We start from the raw sequence: 23,336 nt of genomic DNA on the forward strand, positions 1-23,336 counted from the left end.
TTCTGCAACTAGTGTTTCTTGCAATAACAAACCTAGACAGCAGAAACAAATGTACTTAAGACAAATGGACAAGCTTGTACCCGCACAACAGACACATTGCCCATTTTGCTGATCGCTCATCTAGAAGAGTACATGAAGGCACTAGAAATTCAGGATCTACGCCTCTCCAGCACACACGTACTTCACAATCCTCCAGATCCTGTTGTAGGTGAAAAACATTTTTCAGGGCACTGGCTACGTATCTCTTCCTTTTTCTCAGGAAAGTCATCTCCTCTGAACATAAGTCAAACCCAAAGCGCATGTCGAGGTCTTGGTGGCACGAACAATTACTAAGATAAAAACAGGCACATGTTTTACTTATTAACACACCCATACAAATCTTACAACTTTGATCAAAGATAATCTACAGCACCCTTCCCTTCAAACAGAGTGATGCAATGTGACAGAAAGTAAGAAAAGTTATTTCAGTTAGTAAGCTTACCAGTGGCATTATACCCTGTTATTACTGATGAAGAAACAACGTACGGTATTTACAAACGAAACAAATACTGAAATGAATATCCTAAAAGCAAAAGAATTACAAATTTAGAAAATCTATGGTAATGGTCAGAAGCGAGTACATTGATTCCCATTTCACGCGGTATTTTCTCATTCTAAATCTAAACCAAAATCCAGTTTTCAAATGTTGGCGTTTTCAACGTGGTCTCGTTTTGAGCAGCTCCAGTGGGAACACATCCCCCTCTAGCGGTGAGCGTCCCTAGGGAGGAAACCCATCCACCCCCCAGCCAGGCACGGGTGGCTCCAAAACCTTCCTCACTGGAGGGATGACCTCGGTGACATCCAGCCCCTCGATGGATGGAAATAGGTCACTGAGGCTAGTGGGGCAGCATTTCACCCCCACTGCTCTGCTCTGTCTGCACTTGCACTAAGTGTCTCGTGGGTCGACACTGGCAGTTGCATTTCACGTCACCCTTGACTCAAAAATTGTAAACCATAATCCTCAGAAAAATACTTTATTTGCATCAATTTCATAATTTAAGAAGTCATTCCTTAAAACTCCACTGTTGTAACTCATTCCCCTGGCATCTGTGCTCCTCCACTCACTAACCTCTCTCCTGTCTCTTCCCCCCCTGCACCTGTGTGACATCAGTGGGCAAGAGGTCTGCCACTGGTATCTTCAGGCTGAAGCTACCCATGGGCTCCCTGGCTGGCCAGCTAGCCCTGGCCAGGCATTGTAAAATGGCAGGAGTTTGCCTTTTCTTTTGGTGACAGAAGTTCTGTCTACTACTGAGTCCATAATTTCACTGACACTAGTAAATTTATGTATGCGATTTCTCCACCATGAGATTTGGATAAAATCAGCCAAATGATTACAAGTGTATTTGTAAATGGAGACACGCAAGGGGAATTAAGTTAGGTGGAGCTGCAAAAGCCAGTTTCCACTGTAAATGAAGATACAAACAAACTGCTTTTAAAGTTCTCTGAAAGTAAAATAAATAAGCGGAGAGCATTTTTCCTGTCCTGGAAAAACACTGGTTTTCCTGTTATAGATCACTTGCCTTTCTGAAATGAATGATAGAAAACTTTGTTTGAATTCAAAATTACACTATTTTCCCCTTTTCTTTACTTGTAAACGTTAAAAAAAATAATAATAACTTGCTCAGTTCTGTGTTACATATAGCTATGGATAACGTGAAACGTCTTCATGTTCAGTGATGCGTATCAATGAGCACGTCTACAGATATTGATTCACTAGGCACATTGTCTACCTTTGTTTCTACTCAATGTACAGTATAACTGGACCTAACAGTTAACCACTGAATACTGACAGTTAAGAAAAAAATATATGTTCATAATTTCTGATCAAGTTTAATGTTTACTCCTGTCTCCTGTTTTTTAGTCAGCTTTAGTCTTCTTGTGAATTTCAGAGACTGGAATTTATTAAAAATAATATTCTGTGTCAAAAAGGAAATTTATTTATTGATTAAACATTAAAACGTTTATTGATTGAAGTGAAATATTCCTAGGGCGAACTATGTATATATACTGTGCATGTATGTTATGTTTATTCAAAGCAGGTTCTAGTTTTCTGACACAGCCTACTCATGTCATTTGTATGTGGCTAAAACAATATCAAAATCAGTAACCCAAGTCTTTAGGAATAGAAGATCTCTTACCAGCTTTGTGCTCTCACATTCAAGTCAAATCTTTTCTCCTGGAAAACAAGAATATGTACTGTAATTTTTTTTCTGTTTTTGTTTTTGTTTTTTTTAGTTTTCATTTTTAAAATACCTTTTTTCCCTTTCTGTCTTGGGGTCAGAGCTTGATTTAGATCCCAGAAAAGTCTGGCAATCGTTAAGTTAAATGTCTGAAATCATGACCTATATTTCCAAAAGCACTCACTTATCCTTAGTGGAACATCCCTACTCACAGGTCCCAAATGCTTCCAGGCTGCAGAAATCAGTAATGATCTCGGTATAGGAGGTTCCTGAGGCTCACGCAATAAGTCCCATTTCCCGTGTTATTCACAAGCTTTCTGCAGCATCCTGAAATACCATTTTTTGTACATTTCCCGTTCTTTATGTTCTAACACAGAGCAGATCTTTGACATCCTGGCCACAGTCTCACACTGAAGAGACTGCAAGTCTGCATTTGTTTCTGCCAAGACTTCATCCTGTCTTGAAATTTTTATTGCAACCTTCATATTAACTGACAAAAAGTTCTCTGGTCTGAGAGGATGTTTTAATGGCCCTGAAATCCAATGTTCTCCTACTTCTAACTAATATTTAGACAAGATCGTCCCTAATAATCTGGATACCTGTATCAGAAATGAAATTTTTTGTAGTAAGTATCTTTCTCTTCTATTACTTTAATTCAAAATTATAGAACACTTACATCTATTTCAAGCAATATTCTTATTACATTCTCTAAAATCCATATGCTATGTCTATTATTTTCAAAATACTTTAATATATTGTGCTTTTAAGCATATGGTTTACTAAGAGAAGGTTTACTGAATGTTTCCTAGCTTGTGTCCAAGGAACAACTTTCTGTTCGGACTCTAAGCAAAGGGCGGCCAGTGAGTGTTGGGTAAAGAGGGAGATATGTACTGAAGGAATCATCATATATTCTGACATCCTAGTTGGTCTCTGTATCCACTACTGGCACATAATGGAGGGACAACCTGTCTGTGGGAGAAAACAGCTGGAGAAACTAAGCTCCTATTTTTTAAAGATCTGTGAAAAAAATCAGAACAGTTCTGATCCTCTTAGTAGCTATCTGGGACAATATTATGGAGAATGGGGAAAGGTCGCTTGAGTGACCTTTTATTCCTAACAGCTGGAAGTAATGCTCACCTCTGCAATGGTTGTTTGCCTTCCCATGGGCAATGAATTCAGCATCACGACTGGGGAGCCCGTCTCTGTAGTGTACTTACAGGACCACTGGGAAAACAACATGCTTTAAGAGAAAAACAGTAATGGCTTTACCCTCTCCCCCTCCTTCCACATTCTAGAGAGGCACTCATGGTCAGTTCATTATTAAGGCCAACATACAGGGTGGTAGCGTCTCTTCTTCGGCAACATGACATCCAGTGTTGGCTCTGCATACTTGATATAGTGGAACTTGGTGGGACCCGACGGGCTGACCACTCCATCAGGGCCCAACGTGATATCCTGTGTCCCCTCAAAGGAGCCCTTCACAGTGAGGGAAAGCTCTTTCTCTAAAACAGCAGAGAAAAGGTAGTGAGAAATGTGTGTTGGCTTGATTAAAAGTGTGCTGCAGGTCGCAGAGCTGTAGAGTTTGGACCACAGCTTTGTCTAAGTGGAAAGGGCTCTGAAGGGAGCAGTGGCAGCAAAGGGAAAGGAGCAAAGCAGACGCTATTTTCATAGAAAGGGGACTCTGAATGTTCTCGTTGTTATGTAGAGCTAGGATTTCAACTTTAATGCAGGTCTAATAAACCTTTTTTACATACACCTAAGGGAGTGTGAGATGCAGTCATTGAAGTCTGCAACATCCTGAAGTATTTACCTGTTGTTAACTGCACTTAATGTTGTAAATGCTATTTATTGCACTAATGCATTATATGAAAGGGGCGTCATCTCATCAGTAAGCATGCAATTATTGGTAAATAGATAAAAAAAGCAATAACCTTACTTGATTTTTGCTGCATCTTCTCTGCCACTTCAACTTCCAAGCAGCAAAGTTCACGACACTGTAAAAGGCAGAGAACAGGAATCTGTGAGAAAGATCATCACAGCCCAAGCTCGTTGTGGAGAACTGCCAATCACTCAGATTTTGGACATGTCTAGTTACCCAAAGTGCCTAATTCCCTGGCATTTCTAGGCCTTTGCCCATTAGCTGCCAACTAACAAAAAGGAAAAGCTTTGGAATGAGTTGTAGAGCATCCTCCAGTGACAATGACATGCAATTTGGACAAATGGGAAATAATGGGATATCATCAACGAACAGGGCAATAAAATATCCCATTTTCAAAGCATATACATAGGAAAGAGGGACAAAAGTGAAAGAACTGGCCTACTGGTTTCTGTAATCCCCACCTTCCGTTCCCCTTTATATTAAGAAAATGCTTGGAGAAAATTTCGTGGGAAAAAGACACATACCACCAGCACTCCATTGGTAGCAATGGTTTCATGAGGACCAGAACTGGGAAACAAAATGAAAAACATGGGGTTTTTTAGATGAAACAAATGCCCACACATCCTTGCCCTGGTTGTTTCCCTTTCTCCCCTATTAGAAGAATGACAGCCAGAGAGACCCTAGCAGGTATGCAACAAGCTCTTTTCCAGCTTGCTTGGACTGAGCACTGCCCTGAGGGGGCTTGCCTCTGTTACAAAGGTGAGCATTGTGCATCATAGCTACTTTTTGCAGTGCAATCTCATGATCATCGAAACTGGAATCTGTGGTTAGGCAGTCAAGTTCTTCTTTTCACTAGAACATGTAAAGTACATGCAATTTTGCCGTAACATGCTCATAGGCCAGCATCACCCTGTTGGGAAGCCCAGTTCTACTTTTTTGCATACCATATGTACTTGTATGCAAATACAATCAAAGGGGTACAGGGCAGTGGATACCAATTACATAGGAAAAAGAAAAGCATTCCAGATCTTTCAGGTGATGGTGTGGAGTGACTTGAATTCTGGTTTTGGCTCTCGACTAGTATGAGGGCTGACCTTAGGCTGGTCACTTTATTTCTGCCATGCCTTAGTAACCTTGTGGCAACACAGAGACAAAAATAATGATTCATATGGATGGCATGATGACCATGCTGGACAAAAAGTCCTGCACATTGGCATTGTGTTGGGCATAAAGAGAACAGAATTATTAGGACCAAAACAGTGTTGTAAGGGAAAATTGAAGAAGTTGGAGATACACTGCAAACCTAACCAGGATGGATCAACATCAGGAGCCTGCCCAATGCATAAGTTGAAACAAGTATGGAAAGATGGATAGACATGCACGCACTCACAAGCAGAAAGTCTTCTGAAATGTTTACAAGTAGGCAAATCTGACATTGTGGATAGAAGAGACAATGCTGGGAGGTGCACCTTTGGAAACAATTAAACTGCAGAACAAGCTGACTGGAGGGATCAGCTGCGTGCCTGAGACTGCAGTAGTAATGTAAGAGAAGCCTGACACTTTTTTTACAGAAACCCCGCAAAGTGTGACTTCTAATGCTATTTCTTTGGTTTAGCATTTACTGACTTTTGCATTTTCTTAAATAATCTGTATATCACTTACGCAGCCTCCAATTTGAATTCAACCTCTAGTTCCTCCGTGGCCTGAAAGCAAGAACAAGAAATTAGATGAACTAGCCACATAATGCTTTCTCCCTTGTCTTAACCCTGGTCCCTTGTATGCAATACTGAAGTAATTGCTTGCAATGCACAGCCTGTGATATATATTTCACACTGGAAGGTCTGAAAAAACATTTCAAACCAGATAGTTTAATGATTCCTTCCTCACCTCTTTCTTTCTCTAAGGTTGTCCTGGGTTCATCAAAACTGCCTGTACATTTATCTCTTAGTGTGAAGCTGCTGTAGAAAAACAACTTGGAACTTGCTTTCTCTTCTGAATCCTACCTTTTTCTCCCAGCTATTCTGACAGTGTCCTGCCTTAACTTACTGTCATTGTAATTAGCTTGGGAGCTAAAGGTACTTTCCAGCCATCACTGTAACATAATAAACAGATACTACCATTATTTATTGATTCAGAGTTACAGTTTTGCTACCTGTAAGGCAGTGCCGACATGTATGAGCTAGTTGTGAGCGACCTAGTTTGGCTACCAAAGGCAATCTACCCGTGGTATCAAGAAGGTGCATGCAAGATATTTCACTGGTCTCATACGTAGATCTCAAAGGGAGTTGAAACTCCTCTTCCTATTTTATAGATGGGAAACTGAGAAACAGACTAAATCAGTCATCCAGAGCTCCAAAACTGCCCTAATTCCAATAGACAAGTCAGCAGGCCCAGTCCTAGCTATGGTGTCACTGCAGAGGACAGCCCTGGGATACACACAGCTTTGCCTTTGGTGTGCAAGTAGATACAATCAAAAGGGCAGGAGGATCGTGGCTGTGAATTACACGGAAAAAAATATTTACAGATTAGAATTATATATTTACAGCTATGCAACCCTGATGTTGCACAGAGATAGCTCATAGTCAGATCCTTTCCCTACCTCCTGCACTGTTTCAGTCATATGCTTTATAATAATTTATAAAAATACTAGGATGAGGGGCTCAGGCTCTCAAATCCAGATTTTTACCACTTTTTTTGTGTTTATATTTTGAACAGCAATTCATGTACCCATTATTGGGATAAGTCATCCTTGGTGGAATCGGAAAGAACACACCAACATTTTGAAAGTGTTGTATAACTCTCCACTGGTTTCCTAGTTGCTTTATTTTTTGCTCTCACCTGTGGGCTGGGCTTAAAATACAGAAGCACTGTTCTTTCAATTGGAAGTTTAGCGGTATCAAAGAGCGCGCAGAGGAGGTGGTCATCTGGTGTAACAAAATCCTCATCATACACTGTCAGCTCCAGCACGTTCTGGGAAAAGAGAGAAGTGCTTTTTATAGTATTTACACTCTGGACATCAATAACTCTAGGGAAGAGGGGATATTGGGAATGTGCTTGAGAAAAAAAGTGGAGAAATTAAAAATCATCCCCCTCTGGAAAAACATATTGTAAATAGAATATTCATTCTTCCCTAGTTCATTTTAATTGCTGTAATGTGAGTAGTACATTGGCTATACCTCATGATAACTTAGTTAACTCCCAAATTCTGTGTCCATCTTGCACTGACTCGCGTGAGTCTCTGGTTTCTCTAAAACTCCAATACTGAGCTTAGTTCAAAGAGCCCCTTTGAACAGGCACAGGAATTCTGTCGTCTCTGTGGTTAAACAATTTGAACAGTCCCTTATCATGGGCCATCTCTTAAATAGTTTCTAGGCACAGTTCAGGAGATAAATAGGACCCACCACACACAAAATCTTCAGGCTGCTTCAAGGAGACAACTTTGGCTCCGTACCTTAACCCGACCCTGGATTCTGAAGTAGAAGGTTTCGTTCCACACGGGATTGTTGGAGTTTCTCACAGTTTTAGTGCGGGACTTTTCACATGTCGCAGTTGGCAGCCACAATGACACATAGCAATCAGCCTGGGTTACTGGGTAGGGAAAGAAACCAAACAGTTGTAAATGTGGCAAAATCAGTGGTGCTGCATGACACTGGAAAGGTTACTGCGTGATACCAGTAACAAGTATGTGTTATTTAAAGACAGAAATGCCTGAGGTAATGTAATTCTTTTCAAGATAGCCTTCTAAGAGGGAAGAAGACCACAAGATGACCTAGAAAAGGAGGTGGATTCTATTCTTCCTTGCATGGGTTGCGGAAAACTGGGATGTTGCGTGTAAAAGAAGAGGATGAGAATTTCCTCTTCTAGTGAGCCAATTTCTTCAGTTTCCTAACCAATATGCTTTCCTGTGCTCACGTGTGCATGCACACACACACGCTAACCCTCAGCTGCTGTCTGATAAGAGGAACCTGGCAGCCTTCTCCACCTTCTGAGAACACCTGCAAAAGACCTCCATCTCTTCCTTGCCTTCAGTGATTTCTTAGTGAGGGTTCATGAAAGCAGCTGCAGAACTGCCTCTGTTTTAGGAGACAGCAGAGGCTTCCTCCAGAAGGAGCTCGTTGAATCAGGCTCTGTATCTTAACTGATTGCCACCTCCAGGAAGAGAGGGACCAAGTCTTTCTCCAGAAATCCACCAGGAGAAGGTTAGCAAAGAATATTCCATCCCATTTCTCAGAGTCACCAAAATTAAAGTATATCTCAACTGGCTACAACTGAAAATGCAATGATGTACTGTGTGCCAGGGGAATGCAGTATTTCTTCATGCAGGTTATGCAACACACTTCAGCAACTTGAACCTCTCTTTTAGACAGTTCTTAACAATAAAATGATCCATGTAGTGCAAAAGGTAACTAACTTTGAAAATTATGTCCTTTGTTATGAGACTTCTGAGAGAGACAAGTGACGGCAGCAGTAAATGCAGAAGACCCTTCAGCAGCAGGTAAGGACTCTGCAAATAGATCAGGGGAAGCTTGCACATCGAGTTGTGGGGAAAGGCAAAAACTCGCCTGGCTGCAACAGGAGCTTTTTCTTGTCTTGTCCTTTTCTTTCCTTCTCCACCAGGCTTTGCCAGATGTCACCCTACAGCCACTGACTCTGTCTCAAACTGGGTGGAGGCTGCATTTTACAATGTTGAAACTGTATTTGTTCAAAAAATGCTTGCTGCTTTTCTGTCCAAGTCAGAATGAAGAACTGCTTGAGAAATTGCATAGTGCATTGCAATACATCAACTGACACTATAATTACTGGGTTTCTAACTTTCAACATTACAATGCAGAAACAGAAAAACATTTTTAATTCTGTCAAATTGATCCTAAAAATAAATGCGGAGAAATCAACACATTCCTGCAGAGTCAAAACCCCATATTCCTCTGCTGCAAAAAATTTGTTTGGAAAATATTCAGCAAGCCCCAGTCTTGTCCCTCTTCTGCTCTTTTCCGCCTTCCATATCTTATTTTGGAGATAGATAGATAGATAGATAGCTTAAAAAAAATAAAAAAAGGGTTCTGAGAGCAGTTTAATTGTGCTTATCTGGAATCATATCTTCTGTTTTATTTCACTTCTGCCTTCTCACCACTCTAATCTCTTATCCTCCTTCCCCATACTTTCTTCCTGTGTTAGTTGAGAGGATATTTCACCCTTTTCCTTTTCCCTTTCCTTTTCCTTTCCCTTTCCTTTCCCCTTTCCACTTTCCTTCCTCCTTTCCTTTCTTCTTTACTCTTTCCTTTGCTTTCCCCTTTTCTTTCCTTTCCTTTCTTCTCCTCTTTCCTTTCATTTTATTTTCCAAAGGAAAGGAAAAGAGCTGCTGTGGGCTGCTTTCCTGCTCTGTCTTCAAGTTCACTGGTGGCAACAACAGAAAGTACCCCAGTAGCATCCATTTCCCTCACAGAGAGGGCACGACGGGACTCTGAGAATCGTGATTCCAGGGGATGTCTTTTCACTTCAGACATTTGGGCTGCATACTATATTCCTTTGCCTCCTGCTCTCCTTACACCCATGCCCACTTTCCATTAAGTTCTGGGAGACATATCTGGGTCTTTACCATTCTCATGGGCACAGATAAAAAGTAAACAGCATCAAAAGCTCCACAGTTTACAAGGGATGTGAAGGTCCTTGGATACATCCAGAGGAGGGGAACAAAGCTGGTGAAAGGGCCAGAAAGCATGTTCTATGAAGACTGGCTGAGGTCTCTGTTTCAGATCTGTCATCATAGTTGGTGCCTTTCTACAGCTTATTTTGTTACTATTGCACTACAAAAGCATCAGAGGCTTTTGCAGTGTATCTAATGAATATATCCCCCTCAGAGAACTGTATGAGCATTGATTCGATTTTGTATGACTTCTGGTTTGGGGGTTGTGGGTTTTTTTGTTTGTTGAGGGGTTTTTTGGGTTTTTTTTTTTGTGGGTTTTGGTTTTATGGGGGTTTTAGTTTGTGGGTTTTCTTTTTTTTAATCTGAGAAATTCTATGCCGATAATAACACTTTGAACTGTTTTGAAACTGCAAAAATAGGTATTTGAATATGTTTGGAGATCCTAGAGGTAATGATACTGATTTTAAAATGTTTTAAAAGTAACTCTGTACAACTAGTGCATGACTTTACATTTATCATTGGAGATCGATGACTGTTGGCTGTTTGGCTGGCAAAGTACTCTATTGTACTGATGTGACTCATGGATCTTGTATCTCAACTGTACTTTGAGATACAAAACATATCAAACAATCCTTAATTATATGAGTAGATGTAGGAAAACTAGTCAGCTGTGTATTTAATGAAAAATATTGCCTCAGTTTTGCTTGCACAATCTCTTTCTACGACCTAGTTATTTGTGATTTTGTCTTGCTGCCTGACACACAGAGATCTGCAATGAGTCCTTGATGAAACCTGTTTGTGTTATTGCATCATCACACGCATGCCACAGCCATGGTCCAGGAGGGAGGTGTGGATGCAGAGAGTGCAACACAATAATAGGACCTAAGATATGGTTAGTATATCCCTCACTCAGAGCTGTGACACTGGGAAGTCCTCTGATATACCTTCCAGGAAAACATGTGACAAACACAGGGTAAGGTGAGAATGGTACTGCATGGTAAATCCAGAATCTTCATCTTTCAGAACATATTCCCTGGCTCTTTTTGTGCAAGAGACTATAGTGCCTATTGCTGCTGCTCACAGTGAAAGAAGAGGGTCAAGAGAGGCAACAGGGTTACATCATTTCCCTTTCACACTCACTCTAGAGCTACTCTCAGCATCTTTTCATAGGTGGTCACAAAGCTATATTGACTCAAACAAACAGTTACCTTGTCTACTTTGTGTGACATTCCCTCTTCTCTTTGCACATGTGGATAATCCATATCCTTCAACTAAACAGTGGTATTCTCCTTTCCTGCTGACTCCCCACCACTTTCCTGCCTGTGACACACACCTGCACAACTGCAAGGCTGCTGCACAACCATTAGAAGGGACGAGACACCCAGCTCTCAGTCAGCACAGTTTTTGACAGTCATTTCAGGGTAGTTAAGAATGGCATTAGTCTGGTGGCAATGATTTTAGAAAGCTTTTTCTTGCTCATTTCATCTGTGTCAGAACCAAGAGAAGGGCAACAGGTGAAAAAGTTCCTCCCAGCCACAGTTCCCAAGATGCTACACACCTGAGAAAAATTACCCCTTGCTTTTGAGAAGACAGGATGCAGTCTTTTCCATCTACCTGTGTCAGAAACTCTCCTTTCATTGGGAGAAAGATCACATTCAAGTCTCAAAACCAATCAGAATAACACCAAATGAAACAGCAACAAGCAGCAAGGACTGACCTGGTTTATAACCATTAGTTTACATAAACACTGGATTAATTCAGAAATACTTGGAGAAGTTTGCTATAGGATTATAAAAGAAAACTTATTGTCTGTACCCTGAGATACCACTAAGAATGGAGATACTTACAGGTGTCCACTCGCTGGAGATTTCTCATCCGGATGATCCTTACAGTCAGCAGGTAGCAGGGAGAGGATTCTATCTGGAGAATGGTACAAAACAGAATATGAATAAGCCTTCAGTGGGAAAAAGTATTAAATGTGCAAATTAACAGAGTGCTACAAAACAATAATACAGTTCGTAAAATTGTGCCAACCATCTCACTATTCTGCAATAAAAATCTGCAACATAAGCTTCTGCAGTCAAGGAAGTTTTGTTTTAACATTTTATAAATTTCACAGTCTTTTTTGCAGCGCTACTCTGAGAGTCCGGATTGCTCATCATAGCAGAAAAGAAAGGGATAAATACTTGTCAGCTGACACTGCCTATGAGATGCTTGCAAAACCCCTTGCTCTGAAATTGCAGAGTTCAGCTCTACAACATAGCGACAGTAAGTGTCTTGGATGGAGTAAATGCACTGGTGAACTCCATGATGGAGCTGTCAAAATACCAGTAGTCTTACTCAAAGTTACAGTCAATCACCTTAGTAACCACCCATGAGGTCCCATCACATTGAAAAGACCACTATGGAGAATTCCTGTTGTCACTGACTCTCACGGGATAAACCTGAAATACCACTCTCAGAGAGGTGGTTTTGCCTTCTGCTTCAAAACCATAGATTTCTCTGGTTTTCTCTTTACAGTCGTACAGGAAAAACAGTAACAATAATCTGAGCTTTCATAAATCACAACGATGGGATAAACAAATGGCCAAGAGTTGTTTCCAGAGGATTTAGGGGATAAGAGTTAGGTATGGGTTGCCTTTGGGGAAAAATAAAGTTCAATAACCTCCTCCAAAAACCCCTTAAGATTGAAAGTGCTTAAATTTTTTTGGTCCCTTTGAATGTCTCAGCCATAAACTTCTATGAAACGAGTCTCTCCAGATTTCGTGACTGTGGGGACTGCTTCTTGGCTTTTGTTAGAGGATAAGGTGATTTCCTGCTGGCACATTCCACAAAGCTGTCTCTGGCTCAGACCTATCTGCAAAAGGCTACTCTGGCAAAGCCAATAAATAAATCAGCATTTCCTGTGGCTGTGACACACGGTCATTTCCTCACACTCCTAGAAACATTTCCACCTGCACAAGTGGTTACAGCAGAGCCCTCCAAATCATTGTTTTTGACAACTGCTATTTTTATCAATCAATTTCCTCTCATTTAGGAGCATCCTTCTATTTCTATAGCACTTCAGAGACTTCCTAGAACGTCTATAAACAAGTAGACAAAATAGATGTTAAGGTAGATAAAGAGAAGCTGGAAGAACATCACTTAAAACAATATGTGCAATGTTGCCAATTATTTTAAGAGAACAGAGCAAAAAGATCTTATTTTCATATGGGAAGACAGTTAGGCCTCCTTTGTCACAACAAATTACTTTTTCAATGTACACTTAAAATCCTCTCCTCTCTCTCCTAGCACATTGTGTTATGTTAAAACGTTTTTGCTGAGACCTTAAACAGGGTTAGTGCTTTTACCCTTCCTGTACGTGCATCAAGAATTCTTTGGTTTCTTCATTTATTTAGTATTTCTTCATGAAATTAATCCTCAGCAATCCACCCACCTTCTATTTCAAGTATTCTTAAAGTAGAAAAAGGCTAAGAGAAGCTGCAAATTTGGAAACAACAACTGATGGAGGGTATGCCCTCAGAGCTACCCCATACAAGGACACTGGTTCACATTTCAGAAGAAGTATAGCCATATTAGTGAAGTTCTCCACCCAGTTAATTAACCCTTCTTGTCAGCTGAGTAATTGCAAAGGTGGATCACCACATTCACATGTCAGGAATGAGCTTGGGCACCTCAGCATATGCCCTAGAAGGCAGAAACTCATTGTTCAATAGGATCTCCATAAACATGGGGCAATCCGTGCTGCCATTTATCTCTAGAGATTGTGCAAGGTACTGCCAGGTCCTGGATCAGCTCCAGCTAAACCTCCTCAGGCAAGTGGCATTGCTTGAGTTAGAATTGATAGATTCCATATTTGCAAAGCAGTTTGAGATTCTTAGATAGGAGACATTAAGGAAGTACAGCAGGTTGGGATTTTTTAATAATTATTGCACAGGTCTTGGCATCTGATCCCCTGTTTCCTGGTAATGACTTTCTAATGTGTTAGCCAAACTTCCCTCTCTGGCATGGGGAAATCTATTCTCAGAGATGCAGATTTCAGAAAAAGCCTTACTGAAGCATCACAAAAAAAGTCAGTGGCTTCACAGAAGCTACAGATATCAGGGCCTGTGCTTGCAATGAGGGAGAGGCAAATGCCACCAGCCAGTTACCTGAGGAAGAGGCAGCATCCAGGCATTACCCATCCTGGCAGCCCTGGTACCTGCTGGTGGGGGTAGAAAAGACAACAGGGAGAGCAGAAATCACCCAGTGATCAGGCCTTGCTAGTTCTACTGCTCCCAGGAGGATTTGGTATTTTAATTAATTCCAGTAACATATTAAACAAAAGAAATGTAATTAAATAGCAACTGTGACTACCATAACATGATGTACTAGGGTCTAGTTATACGAGGAAACTGGCAGCTGTTCATGCATAAAGGAAAGGATAGAAATTCTGTTACTCTCTTTACTTAAAACCTATTATATTGTCTTTAACAAAACAAAAAAAAAGGCTGCTGCTATGTCATGATGTTCCAGATATACAGAGAGATTCTCACCATAGCCTTGAGTGGTGGAAGACCCCAAATAGCGTTGTGCCCTGGGGCTAACAAGGACATACTACAATGACCATTTAGCACTGTCACATCATAGCTTTGCTTCTGATAAAATCGAGTCTGATGTAGTCACTCTGTGACTGTTTCACTGACTGTCAATCTGTCAGTTTGTCTTCAGCTCGGTGTTTCACAAATTGTACTGATGTGTGCTTCCTGTACACATGTGTATAGCACAGCTGCATGCAACGTGGCACACTGTGATGCCAGAGCATGAACAGGGTGCACACTGCTAGTTTCTCTGTACTCCCAGGGAAATGAAGCTTTACTGGGATTTTCCAAACAACAGATCCAGCAAACATAGAGCAGACTTCGTATTCTCTTCTTCCAATTTTACACCACTTCCCATAAAAAAGAATAACATGATTTGATACTTGGCACCAACTTACTGTGTTAGTGGAAGTAAAGGATTCCTCTGTCACGTGAATGATTCCAACTTTCTCCCACCCGGGTGAGTAAGAATTCAAAAACAGAAATTTCTCTATCGTGAGCACTCTGGTGATGCAGGCTGGCTGCATTCCTGGCAGATTTGTGCCTCTGTAGGTCTATCCCAACCCTTTTTAAAGTCACGCTTATATTCAGATGTAGGTATGCACGGAATGCATCCATATTGAGAAGTGCTGCTGTAAATTACTCCACTAGTTTAGCTGTATAATAGATCCTGTCACATAACAAGTGGCTGTGGAGCTCCAGAATGACAGTTCTCCTTAATGAGACAAAAGTCCATGAGACCAGAAGACAGATGTTCTTCATAACCTTTTTTTACTTGCCTTTCTCTCAATACCTCTCTTCAGTCTCTAGGCTTCTTTACCTAACAGCCTCTTCCAGGATAAGCTACTGCTAGCAGCATCTTCCCAGCTTGCGATGTCAATGGTATGGACATTCACTACTCCACCATGTTTACTGAAGACCAATCCAGTTTTGCAATTCCACAACACTACAGTCAAATGAATGCTGGGTGAATGCATATTTTGTTTTTCAGCAAAGGCTCTTTGTTTTACCATAGATTTTCAATCAGGCAGCAGAATACTGTAGCTGCCTTCCCAAAACAGAAAGTAGTCATCCAACAGCACTGATCTAGAGAGAAGAATTTACCCTTGAACGTCCAGGGGCAGCCAATACATTCCAAGTCCCAATTGTTGCCCTTTTTAGATTGCTATTTATTCAAAAGCAGTCATAGACTAACAGAAAAGTAATGCAGAGATCCTGAAATTGATCTTCAGTGCATGTGATGAAAACTATATCATCATCAAAAAGCAGTTGTCCTCCAAGCACATGCTTGGCTGTTGCTTCTTTGCATGAAATGTAGAATGCCTTCCATGTGGTCTTGTGAGGAGGCAGCCTTTGTCATGCTGCATGAAAAAGTGTGATTTGGAAGCAGAGAAATGATGTGCCACAGTGTGCTGGTACCATTACCTATTTCAGTGCAACCACACTACATGCTAATCCACAAACCACCCTGCAAAGATCAGACAAGATTTAAAAATACCTTGAGGACAACCAATTTCCTTTTTCAGTGGTTGAAAAAGGCCATTTCTACAGACCAACCTGAAAATATTTGTGATATCTATGAAAACCATGAAAAGAGCTTCCTCTCCACCCACACATTTTTCCTGCAGTCACCCAGTAATAATGCCTCTATCCATTTCTATGTCATCTACTGGCGCAGCAGCCTTTCCTGGCAAAGATAGCTTCCCTGCCTTGACTAAGGTCCCCCAGCATTCCTGGCATGGAGAAGCATTCTGCTGTGATGAAATCACTCACAGGATATTACCGGGGCACTCCTTTCTTCATCTCCAGGTGCCAATTTAACTAGATGGTAGCCAGGGACCAAGTCAAACTAAAATACTTTGCTGCTGACTGTGTCTGAGCTGCTGAGCTGGTGGTGTCTGAAGAAGTGCCCTTCTTGAGCTGTCTGAGACTCAGGATTCCCTAGAGAATGTGCATCCACAGGCTTTTTACTCTTATAATTGAGATGCTTCAGGCTGTCAACATCACTCAGCCAAGCCCTGCCCCAGCCTGGTAGACCCTATCTCTCACTGCTGTAGGATGGGCCATTGGACCCCACTGTGGCACACTGCCTGGTCTGAGCATAGTTGGCTGCTGCATTTGCCCATGTTCCTGAACCTCTTCCTCATTCTTGACAAATGCTTTTCCACACTCAAAAATCTGCTGCTCTAGTTGCTTCCTTCCTTTGCATCCTTCAGGTCCCTGGGGCTGTGGCACCTCCATTGGGGGCTGCAGAGCTTCACGGGGCATGGTGGGTGCAGAGGTCCACTGCTGCCACGGGCTGGTTTTCACAAGCCATGTGTTTCACAGGTTTTATTAATAACATAACTTCTAATCAGACTGCCTTTTTGACAGAATTAGCAGAAGTTTTGGTTGGGTATCAGTGAATTAGAAACTCCACAGCTGTATGGAAATATTCCTTTCATGCATATGGCCACAGTAATCCTGGTTTCACCAGAAAAGATTTATCTGTGTCCACAGGAGTATGACAGCTATGTGCAAGGCCACAAGAATTGTGTCCTTCAGATCATTACCTCCTCATACATATATCCATTATGGGACTCTGAACACTTTTGAGGAATAAGGCTGTACATGATACTGTGCTGGAAACACATTTCCAAAAAGCAGAACTTCAAGCATTAATCAACACAACATGGATAATCTCAGTACACAATGACCCCAACTTCTGCAGAGATGCATTATTTGACTGATAACTTGGGCTAATTGCATAGTCCTTTTAGTACTGTTAACACTGACCTCCATCTTTTAGTGTTTCCAGATGTTTAACAACTGGAATTTTTCTGATTTTGAAAAGTAAGTCCATTTGAAAACATAGAGCATCCAATCGCATGTTCAAAATTCTTTCCATATATAGAACTGCAGCCAGAGGATTTGGATAGTCCATCCATGAGAAGACAAAGCCATCTTATACTGCTTTGCCCTTACCAAACAGAACAGATATGAGAGAAAGAAGCTGATCATTAACCATCTGAGAGTTAAGACTCATCACACCTAATTTCAGATAGCTGTAAAATAGGTGTTTTCGTCTGACAGCTGCTAGGCATTTCTGGAGTCTCATCCTAAGCTAAACGTTACCACAGGACAAGCATCACCCTCTGGAAATCTCTGACTACTGATTCTCAAGGAAATCTAGAGGTCCATCTCAGTTTTACGTTTTTCATATCAAACGTGGATAACAGAAACCATATTTCAAAGTTGTGAGCTTATGGGAAGCAGCTTCCTTTGACTTTCCGAGGTTCATTTTTGAAGTGGGAGGCATACTGGAGCACGTGATTTCAGCAGTCTGCTTTCTGGGCATCCCCATACCACCACTTGTGATGGCTCAGAACAGCTTGACCTGGCCTCAGAACAGCTTCTGCAGTGAGCAGAACTCCTGCTGGTGCCATGCTCCTGCAAACATTGTGGAGCTGGGGGTGGCTCAGGAGTTGTTTCCTCCTGCCTTTCCGGTTGCTGCTGTTGCAGGTGGGGCTGGAGCTGCCCCACAGCAGGCTATTGCCCTTGTGAGATACATGGACCCCATGCCTGCCATCAGCTGGGACTCAGCTCTCCTGCCTGCCTCCACTCTTAGTTCACGTAATGGAGTCCAATCTGTACCAGAGGCAGCGGCTGCAACCTTCTAATATCTTCATGCAGTGTGGCTGCTCCTCACTCTTCCCATGATCTCAGGAGCTGCTTCCAGCTTCCAAAACTCAGCAGAACCCAGAACTCCTGCTTTGCACAAGGGTGAGAGTTTGACTTGCCCTCTTCTGTTAAATGGCTGCTGTTCTCCCACCTGCACAAGCCCTGCAAGAAGAAGGAGCCTTCGCCTGGCAGGAAAATGAGGTACCACTTGACCTGTGGTATGAGGCATCTTACCCTTGTTAAGACATGGATATGATGAATTTAGGACTATGCATTCATTTTTCCCCTCCCCTTTCCTCACAGTAATTATTGTATGAGACTTGCTGCAGTCCTTCAATATTTTAATATGAGCACTAAGGTCTGAAATACCAGAGCTGGCTCTGCCTGATACTTTAGCATGGGGAAAAGTACCATCCAAGACCTGAATAACACAGGTTTCTTAATGCAGGTAAAAATCAGCATGTTGGCGTAAAGACACATGGGATATACTGTGGCATCTTTCTAAGAGATGATCCCTCTTAGCAGGCAAAGAGCCTCATATTTAAGGCTTCTTGTAGTTTCAGTGGTGAAAAATTTACATTTGAGAAAAACTGAGCAGAAGATGAAGGATGCATCTATGCATTCTTCACATAAATACATGATATGCTGCAGTAATCAAGTCATGATCATGCAAGCGCATGGGATAGAGTGCTGTTTTGATCACAGAAATAAGAACAGTGACTATAAAACCAGATGCAAGAACAACAACTCAGGCCACCACCAGTGGATTGCCACGAATTTTTTGATTTTTGAAATATGAAAAATAATGCTTCAGTGAGAGACAGGGGCAATAGAGTGGACCAGAACAAGGTTATGGTCTCAAGCACACAAGATGACTCTTTTGATCTACTATCGTCACATATGCCCCCTCAAAATTTCATGACCCTTGAATGTCTTTGATCTAAACCTATATCCTGAGAAGATAATAGAAGAACAAGCATCAAGCATCACTGTGTGGGATTGAGAAATGGAGACAGGAACTTACCTGTCATAATTATCACAGGTAACTATAAACCAGGAGTTTAAATCTTTTTGCTTTCTCTCATCATGATTTTATGTTCCTTACCCTTTGTAAGGAGCAGACAGTATACCAAAGATCAATTCATTGATTTTCAGCCTGTTTTTACTATCTACAGAGTTCTTCATCCTATACATGGTCCAGAATTTTGGTATTGCACAAGCTGGAGATACCAGACATTTTAAGCTAAATATTTGCAATGAAATGCCACAAAGACCAAAGCCTGATAGAATATATCCTTAGAAAATTTAATATAATTTTGTAATGCCACCGATTTTTTTTTTTTTTAAATATAAAAATTCTAATACTGGGCAAACACAAAAGATATAGATAAACTTTGAAAAGTGTATGTGGAAAAGTAAAAATACTGTAAATATGAATGAAAATTTGTTTTAATTTCTCAATGCCTAAATTGTACCAGGTAACTAGCTTCTCACAAAGCTCACCTGTCTTCCCGTTTACAGCATTACTTGAACTTCTAGATAGAGCTCCTTTTTAGATTCATTTTGTCTCGGTATAACATGTCTGCATAGATTATAATGCAAATTTCCATAGAATTATCTGCCTCGGAAGCAGACACTTCTTGCGACAACACTGTTATATGAGTCACATTTAAACTTCTCTAATCCCGACAGGTAGGAAACAATGTCTGTGCTTACTGCACAGATAGCAAAACAGCCGAATGACAACCCCAACCAAAATCAATGATTTCTAACAAAAATAAGCCTATGACTGATCTTCAAACACAAGAAATAGCGTTACTATATTCAAGCATCACTCCTTTCACAAAATCTATCATTACAGGTTTATTTTCTGATGAAGCAGAGAAGTGGTGAAAAATCAGGGTTCAGTAATCCAGGACACACACTCACCCCTAAATTGTTAGGATAGACGTTGTACTGCCAAAGCCATTACAGTAGAACAAGCATCACTATTAATTTTAGCCTTTCAGTTATAAAAAATACTGTGGAACAGAAAGCTCACAAATGGATTTCTTTTACAAGTATGCAAGGGGTTAAATCAGTAGATATTCTGCATGCTCCCAATAAAACATAACAGAGAAATACCACAAACAATTCTGAAAATCATAAACGTAAGTAGAATAAAATGATCCAAAAAATAAACTTAAGGGTGTTTCACTTGTAGCACTCAAACTGCTGACATAATTATTTGTCTACCTGAGCCTTCTCCTCTCTTGAGCAAAGCAGCTGACCCCAACTGACCATTTGCTTGCATGGGCGGCTTTTGCTTTACCTATTAAACTGTCTTTACCTCAACTCCTGCGTTTTCTCACTTTTACTCTCTCCCCTATCTCACCGAGGGGGAGCAAGTGAGCGGCTGCATGGTGCTTAGTTGCTGACTATGGTTAAACCACAACAGGTTAGAGATGCTCTTGATCATAATACCTTAAAATCACCATTGTCTGGTGCAGTACGCCCTTCATCTCCTTCTTGCTGTTCACCATCTCTCAAAGAATTGATGTCTGAGTCTTCATCCTGAAGAAAGAAATAAATAATAAATGCTAATGTTAAAACAAAACCAGCGTCATTATCCGGGTAGATAATTAATTCCTACTTGCAATAACTTATGCTGAAACCCTAAATAGAACAGCTGTTGGTTACACCCAGCTCTGTTACTGTGCTCAGCATGATGAACAAACCACCATGTGGTTTGGAACATGCTGGTACGCAATCCATATCACGGGTACCCTTTCAACGATTCAGTGAAGGAAGAGCCATTTCGGCTGTGAGATACCCAAAAGGTGCCTCTGCATTTATTCTGGGAATAAAGGTTTGCTTTTTGTTTTAACTGGGATCTTTTGGCAATCTGCTCCTGCTTGCAGGAGTATTAAATCTCAATTTAAAAAAGTCCCAGAATGGGATTTGAACCCAAAGCATGTAACACATTGTAATTGCAAAATTTTAAATCTAACTTTTCAATTTTTTCTGGAAACAGAAGTTCCAAAATACTTTTACAATGTAGGGTGTTCCCTTTTGAAACACTTTGTAGGGAAACACTGTTAAAGGACAGTTCCTAAAAGACACATCGAAAGTATTCTGTTTCCAGAGTACTTCTTAAAGCTATGTGCCTTTGTCCAGTGAAAGAGCACACAGAACAATGTACAACATACTACAGTTAAAATTATCTGCAAATCTTGAAACAACACAAGGAATACAAAGCAAAATGGAAAACTCAGAACAAAAATGGGAACATGGAAATAAAACTAAGTTTCCTACCCCTATTCGCTATCCTGTCCTTATCCCTTTTTCAATAACAAAAATGGGGTTGTCACATTAATACATGTCATTTTGTTATTGATACAGAAACATTAAGTTTTTAATAGAAGTGACAGGTTTTTTTAACTTGGTGTGGATTCAGGCTGATAATTCAGTCCCTTAAAAATTGTTTTCTTCCCTGTTGATTTTTATCACTGTCTCTTCTTTTTCTGTTTCCTTGCTATGGTAACTTCTCTCATTTTGCCTATGAAGCCAAGAACTTGGGCACTGGTGGAGTCAGAAGGACTTTTGCCACTGATTGATAGCCACAAAGAGAACATCTCACTTTAAACTCCTTCAGGCAGAAATATTGCTGCCTTGTCCCATCAGACAGTAAGTTCGTACAGTAGCTTGTATATAAACACTCTCAGAAAGCAGGATTTTGATTTCTGTCAAGTGCAGTGGACCTTAAGCAAACTTCTAAAGTCATTTTCTTACCTGTAGACCTTTCTCATTTAATAACATCCTGGCCTTCCCTGGATCCATGTAATAGAGTGATTCCGGCACCTCCACGGGAAGCAGTTCCTGAGACATGGTTGCAGGATTGACTCGTGTAGGAGTCAATGACAAGTTATTTTATAAAATGACCTGAGGCCCCACCCATCTCATCTCTATAAGTAAAGGACTCCCCTCCCATTGCCGAAGATTGTGGAGCACCAAGGATGACTGCTCCAGGGAAGGATCTTAGGCACAGCACAATATCCAAAAAGGATGCAGTACCTTCCTCTGGCTGGGAACCATTCCCAGCCTGCGCTTGCCCCTTGGGTCATGGCACTGCTGCCACCCTTCTTCTGTGGTGATCAGGGTCCCAGGCTATCTTGCCAAGCAGAGAACAAGCATGGTTTCAGGCACCACTGCTGAAGCCTGCACTTTCAAGCCCAGCTTTTCCCCACCTGCAGTATGGGGAATGGCCCAAGCAGAGAGTAACAGCAGCTCCTACGTAGGGGAAACTTTGCCCTGGGAAAAGCCTCTGTGTGTAAATAAATACCTATATGCTGGCACGCACCTGTCCGCTTTGGTCAAAGCCTCCATATAGGTGGGGGGACTCAAACTTGCTGCTTGCAAAGAGGCACTGCCCTGTGCCACACAGTAACCCCCCTGGGAAGGGCTGCCTCCATCACCTGACAGGTTACTACATGGACCAGCAGCTCCCAGCTCCTTCTGGGCTGCACCCATTTCTTCTTCCCAGGAAAGCAAGGGCAAGGAAAGGTCTGGGTTTTCTGTTTGCAGAGGTGAGATGTAGGCATGGAATAGCAGTACCAGATTACTAGCATAGCCTATGACTACAAGCACTACCCAGAACTACTATAGCCCCTGGCATTACCTTAAATTCAACAAAAAAAGCAAAGAAATATGTAATAGCTGTGCAAAGAAGATAAGAATTACGCTTTCAACATTTTCCAGAGAAAGGCAATTGAACTTTACAAGGCAACTGCAGGAAACTCATGTCAAGATGAATACAATATAGTATCCAATAGTTTAGTTTTATTAGTTTTATTTTACAGAGATTTTGTTCAACTAAAGGGCCTGAACAAAAGAGCACATGAACATCTCCAGGCATAGCCAGTGGAAATTACCATCTTCAAACACAGAAAAACAAATGAATAACAAACTAGCAGACCTAGTAACAGTAGGCTGTGTCATAGCATCTGCATTTCCAGCATGAAAAGTAGTTCTGCCGACTCTTGAAGTACAAGAGCATCGTTTAGCCTTAGGTCATGGACACTCAGAGCTGCATCCTGGAGAATTCCTCCAGCAGCTTAATTTAGAGAACAATCATTCATCTTTTTTTTTTAGCCTCATTAGAAAAGAAGACCTGCTTGACCTTGGAAGACCTGTCATGGGACACTAAAAATACCAGCATACTTGCTATTGGAGTAGGCCAGCTTTCCCAAGGCTGAGTCCAGAGGAGGGCCATGAGGATGATAAGAGGGCTAGAGCACCTCCCGTACGAAGACAGGCTGAGAAAGTTGGGGCTGTTCAGCCTGGAGAAGAGAAGGCTGCATGGAGACCTCAGAGCA

The 23,336-nt window shown here is 41.3% G+C and overlaps 1 protein-coding gene across 1 annotated transcript in view; it reads right to left on the bottom strand.

The window, feature by feature from the left end:
* LOC115607298 (cytosolic phospholipase A2 epsilon-like) overlaps positions 1–21,849 on the bottom strand; it is a 32,982-nt gene extending 11,133 nt beyond the window's left edge. The window contains exons 1-12 of the mRNA XM_030484427.1: positions 21,754–21,849; positions 20,446–20,535; positions 11,590–11,662; positions 7,550–7,686; positions 6,937–7,068; positions 5,761–5,801; positions 4,623–4,665; positions 4,156–4,213; positions 3,555–3,721; positions 3,357–3,443; positions 2,178–2,215; positions 182–329 (exon numbers count right to left, since the gene is read on the bottom strand). Of these exons, the coding sequence (XP_030340287.1) occupies positions 182–329; positions 2,178–2,215; positions 3,357–3,443; positions 3,555–3,721; positions 4,156–4,213; positions 4,623–4,665; positions 5,761–5,801; positions 6,937–7,068; positions 7,550–7,686; positions 11,590–11,662; positions 20,446–20,535; positions 21,754–21,849 (1,110 nt within the window). The remainder of the gene's footprint in view (positions 1–181; positions 330–2,177; positions 2,216–3,356; positions 3,444–3,554; positions 3,722–4,155; positions 4,214–4,622; positions 4,666–5,760; positions 5,802–6,936; positions 7,069–7,549; positions 7,687–11,589; positions 11,663–20,445; positions 20,536–21,753) is intronic.
* Positions 21,850–23,336: the final 1,487 nt, after the last annotated feature.

Source organism: Strigops habroptila, chromosome 4, assembly GCF_004027225.2.
Source record: "Strigops habroptila isolate Jane chromosome 4, bStrHab1.2.pri, whole genome shotgun sequence".
NCBI classification, from domain to species: Eukaryota; Metazoa; Chordata; class Aves; order Psittaciformes; family Psittacidae; genus Strigops; species Strigops habroptila.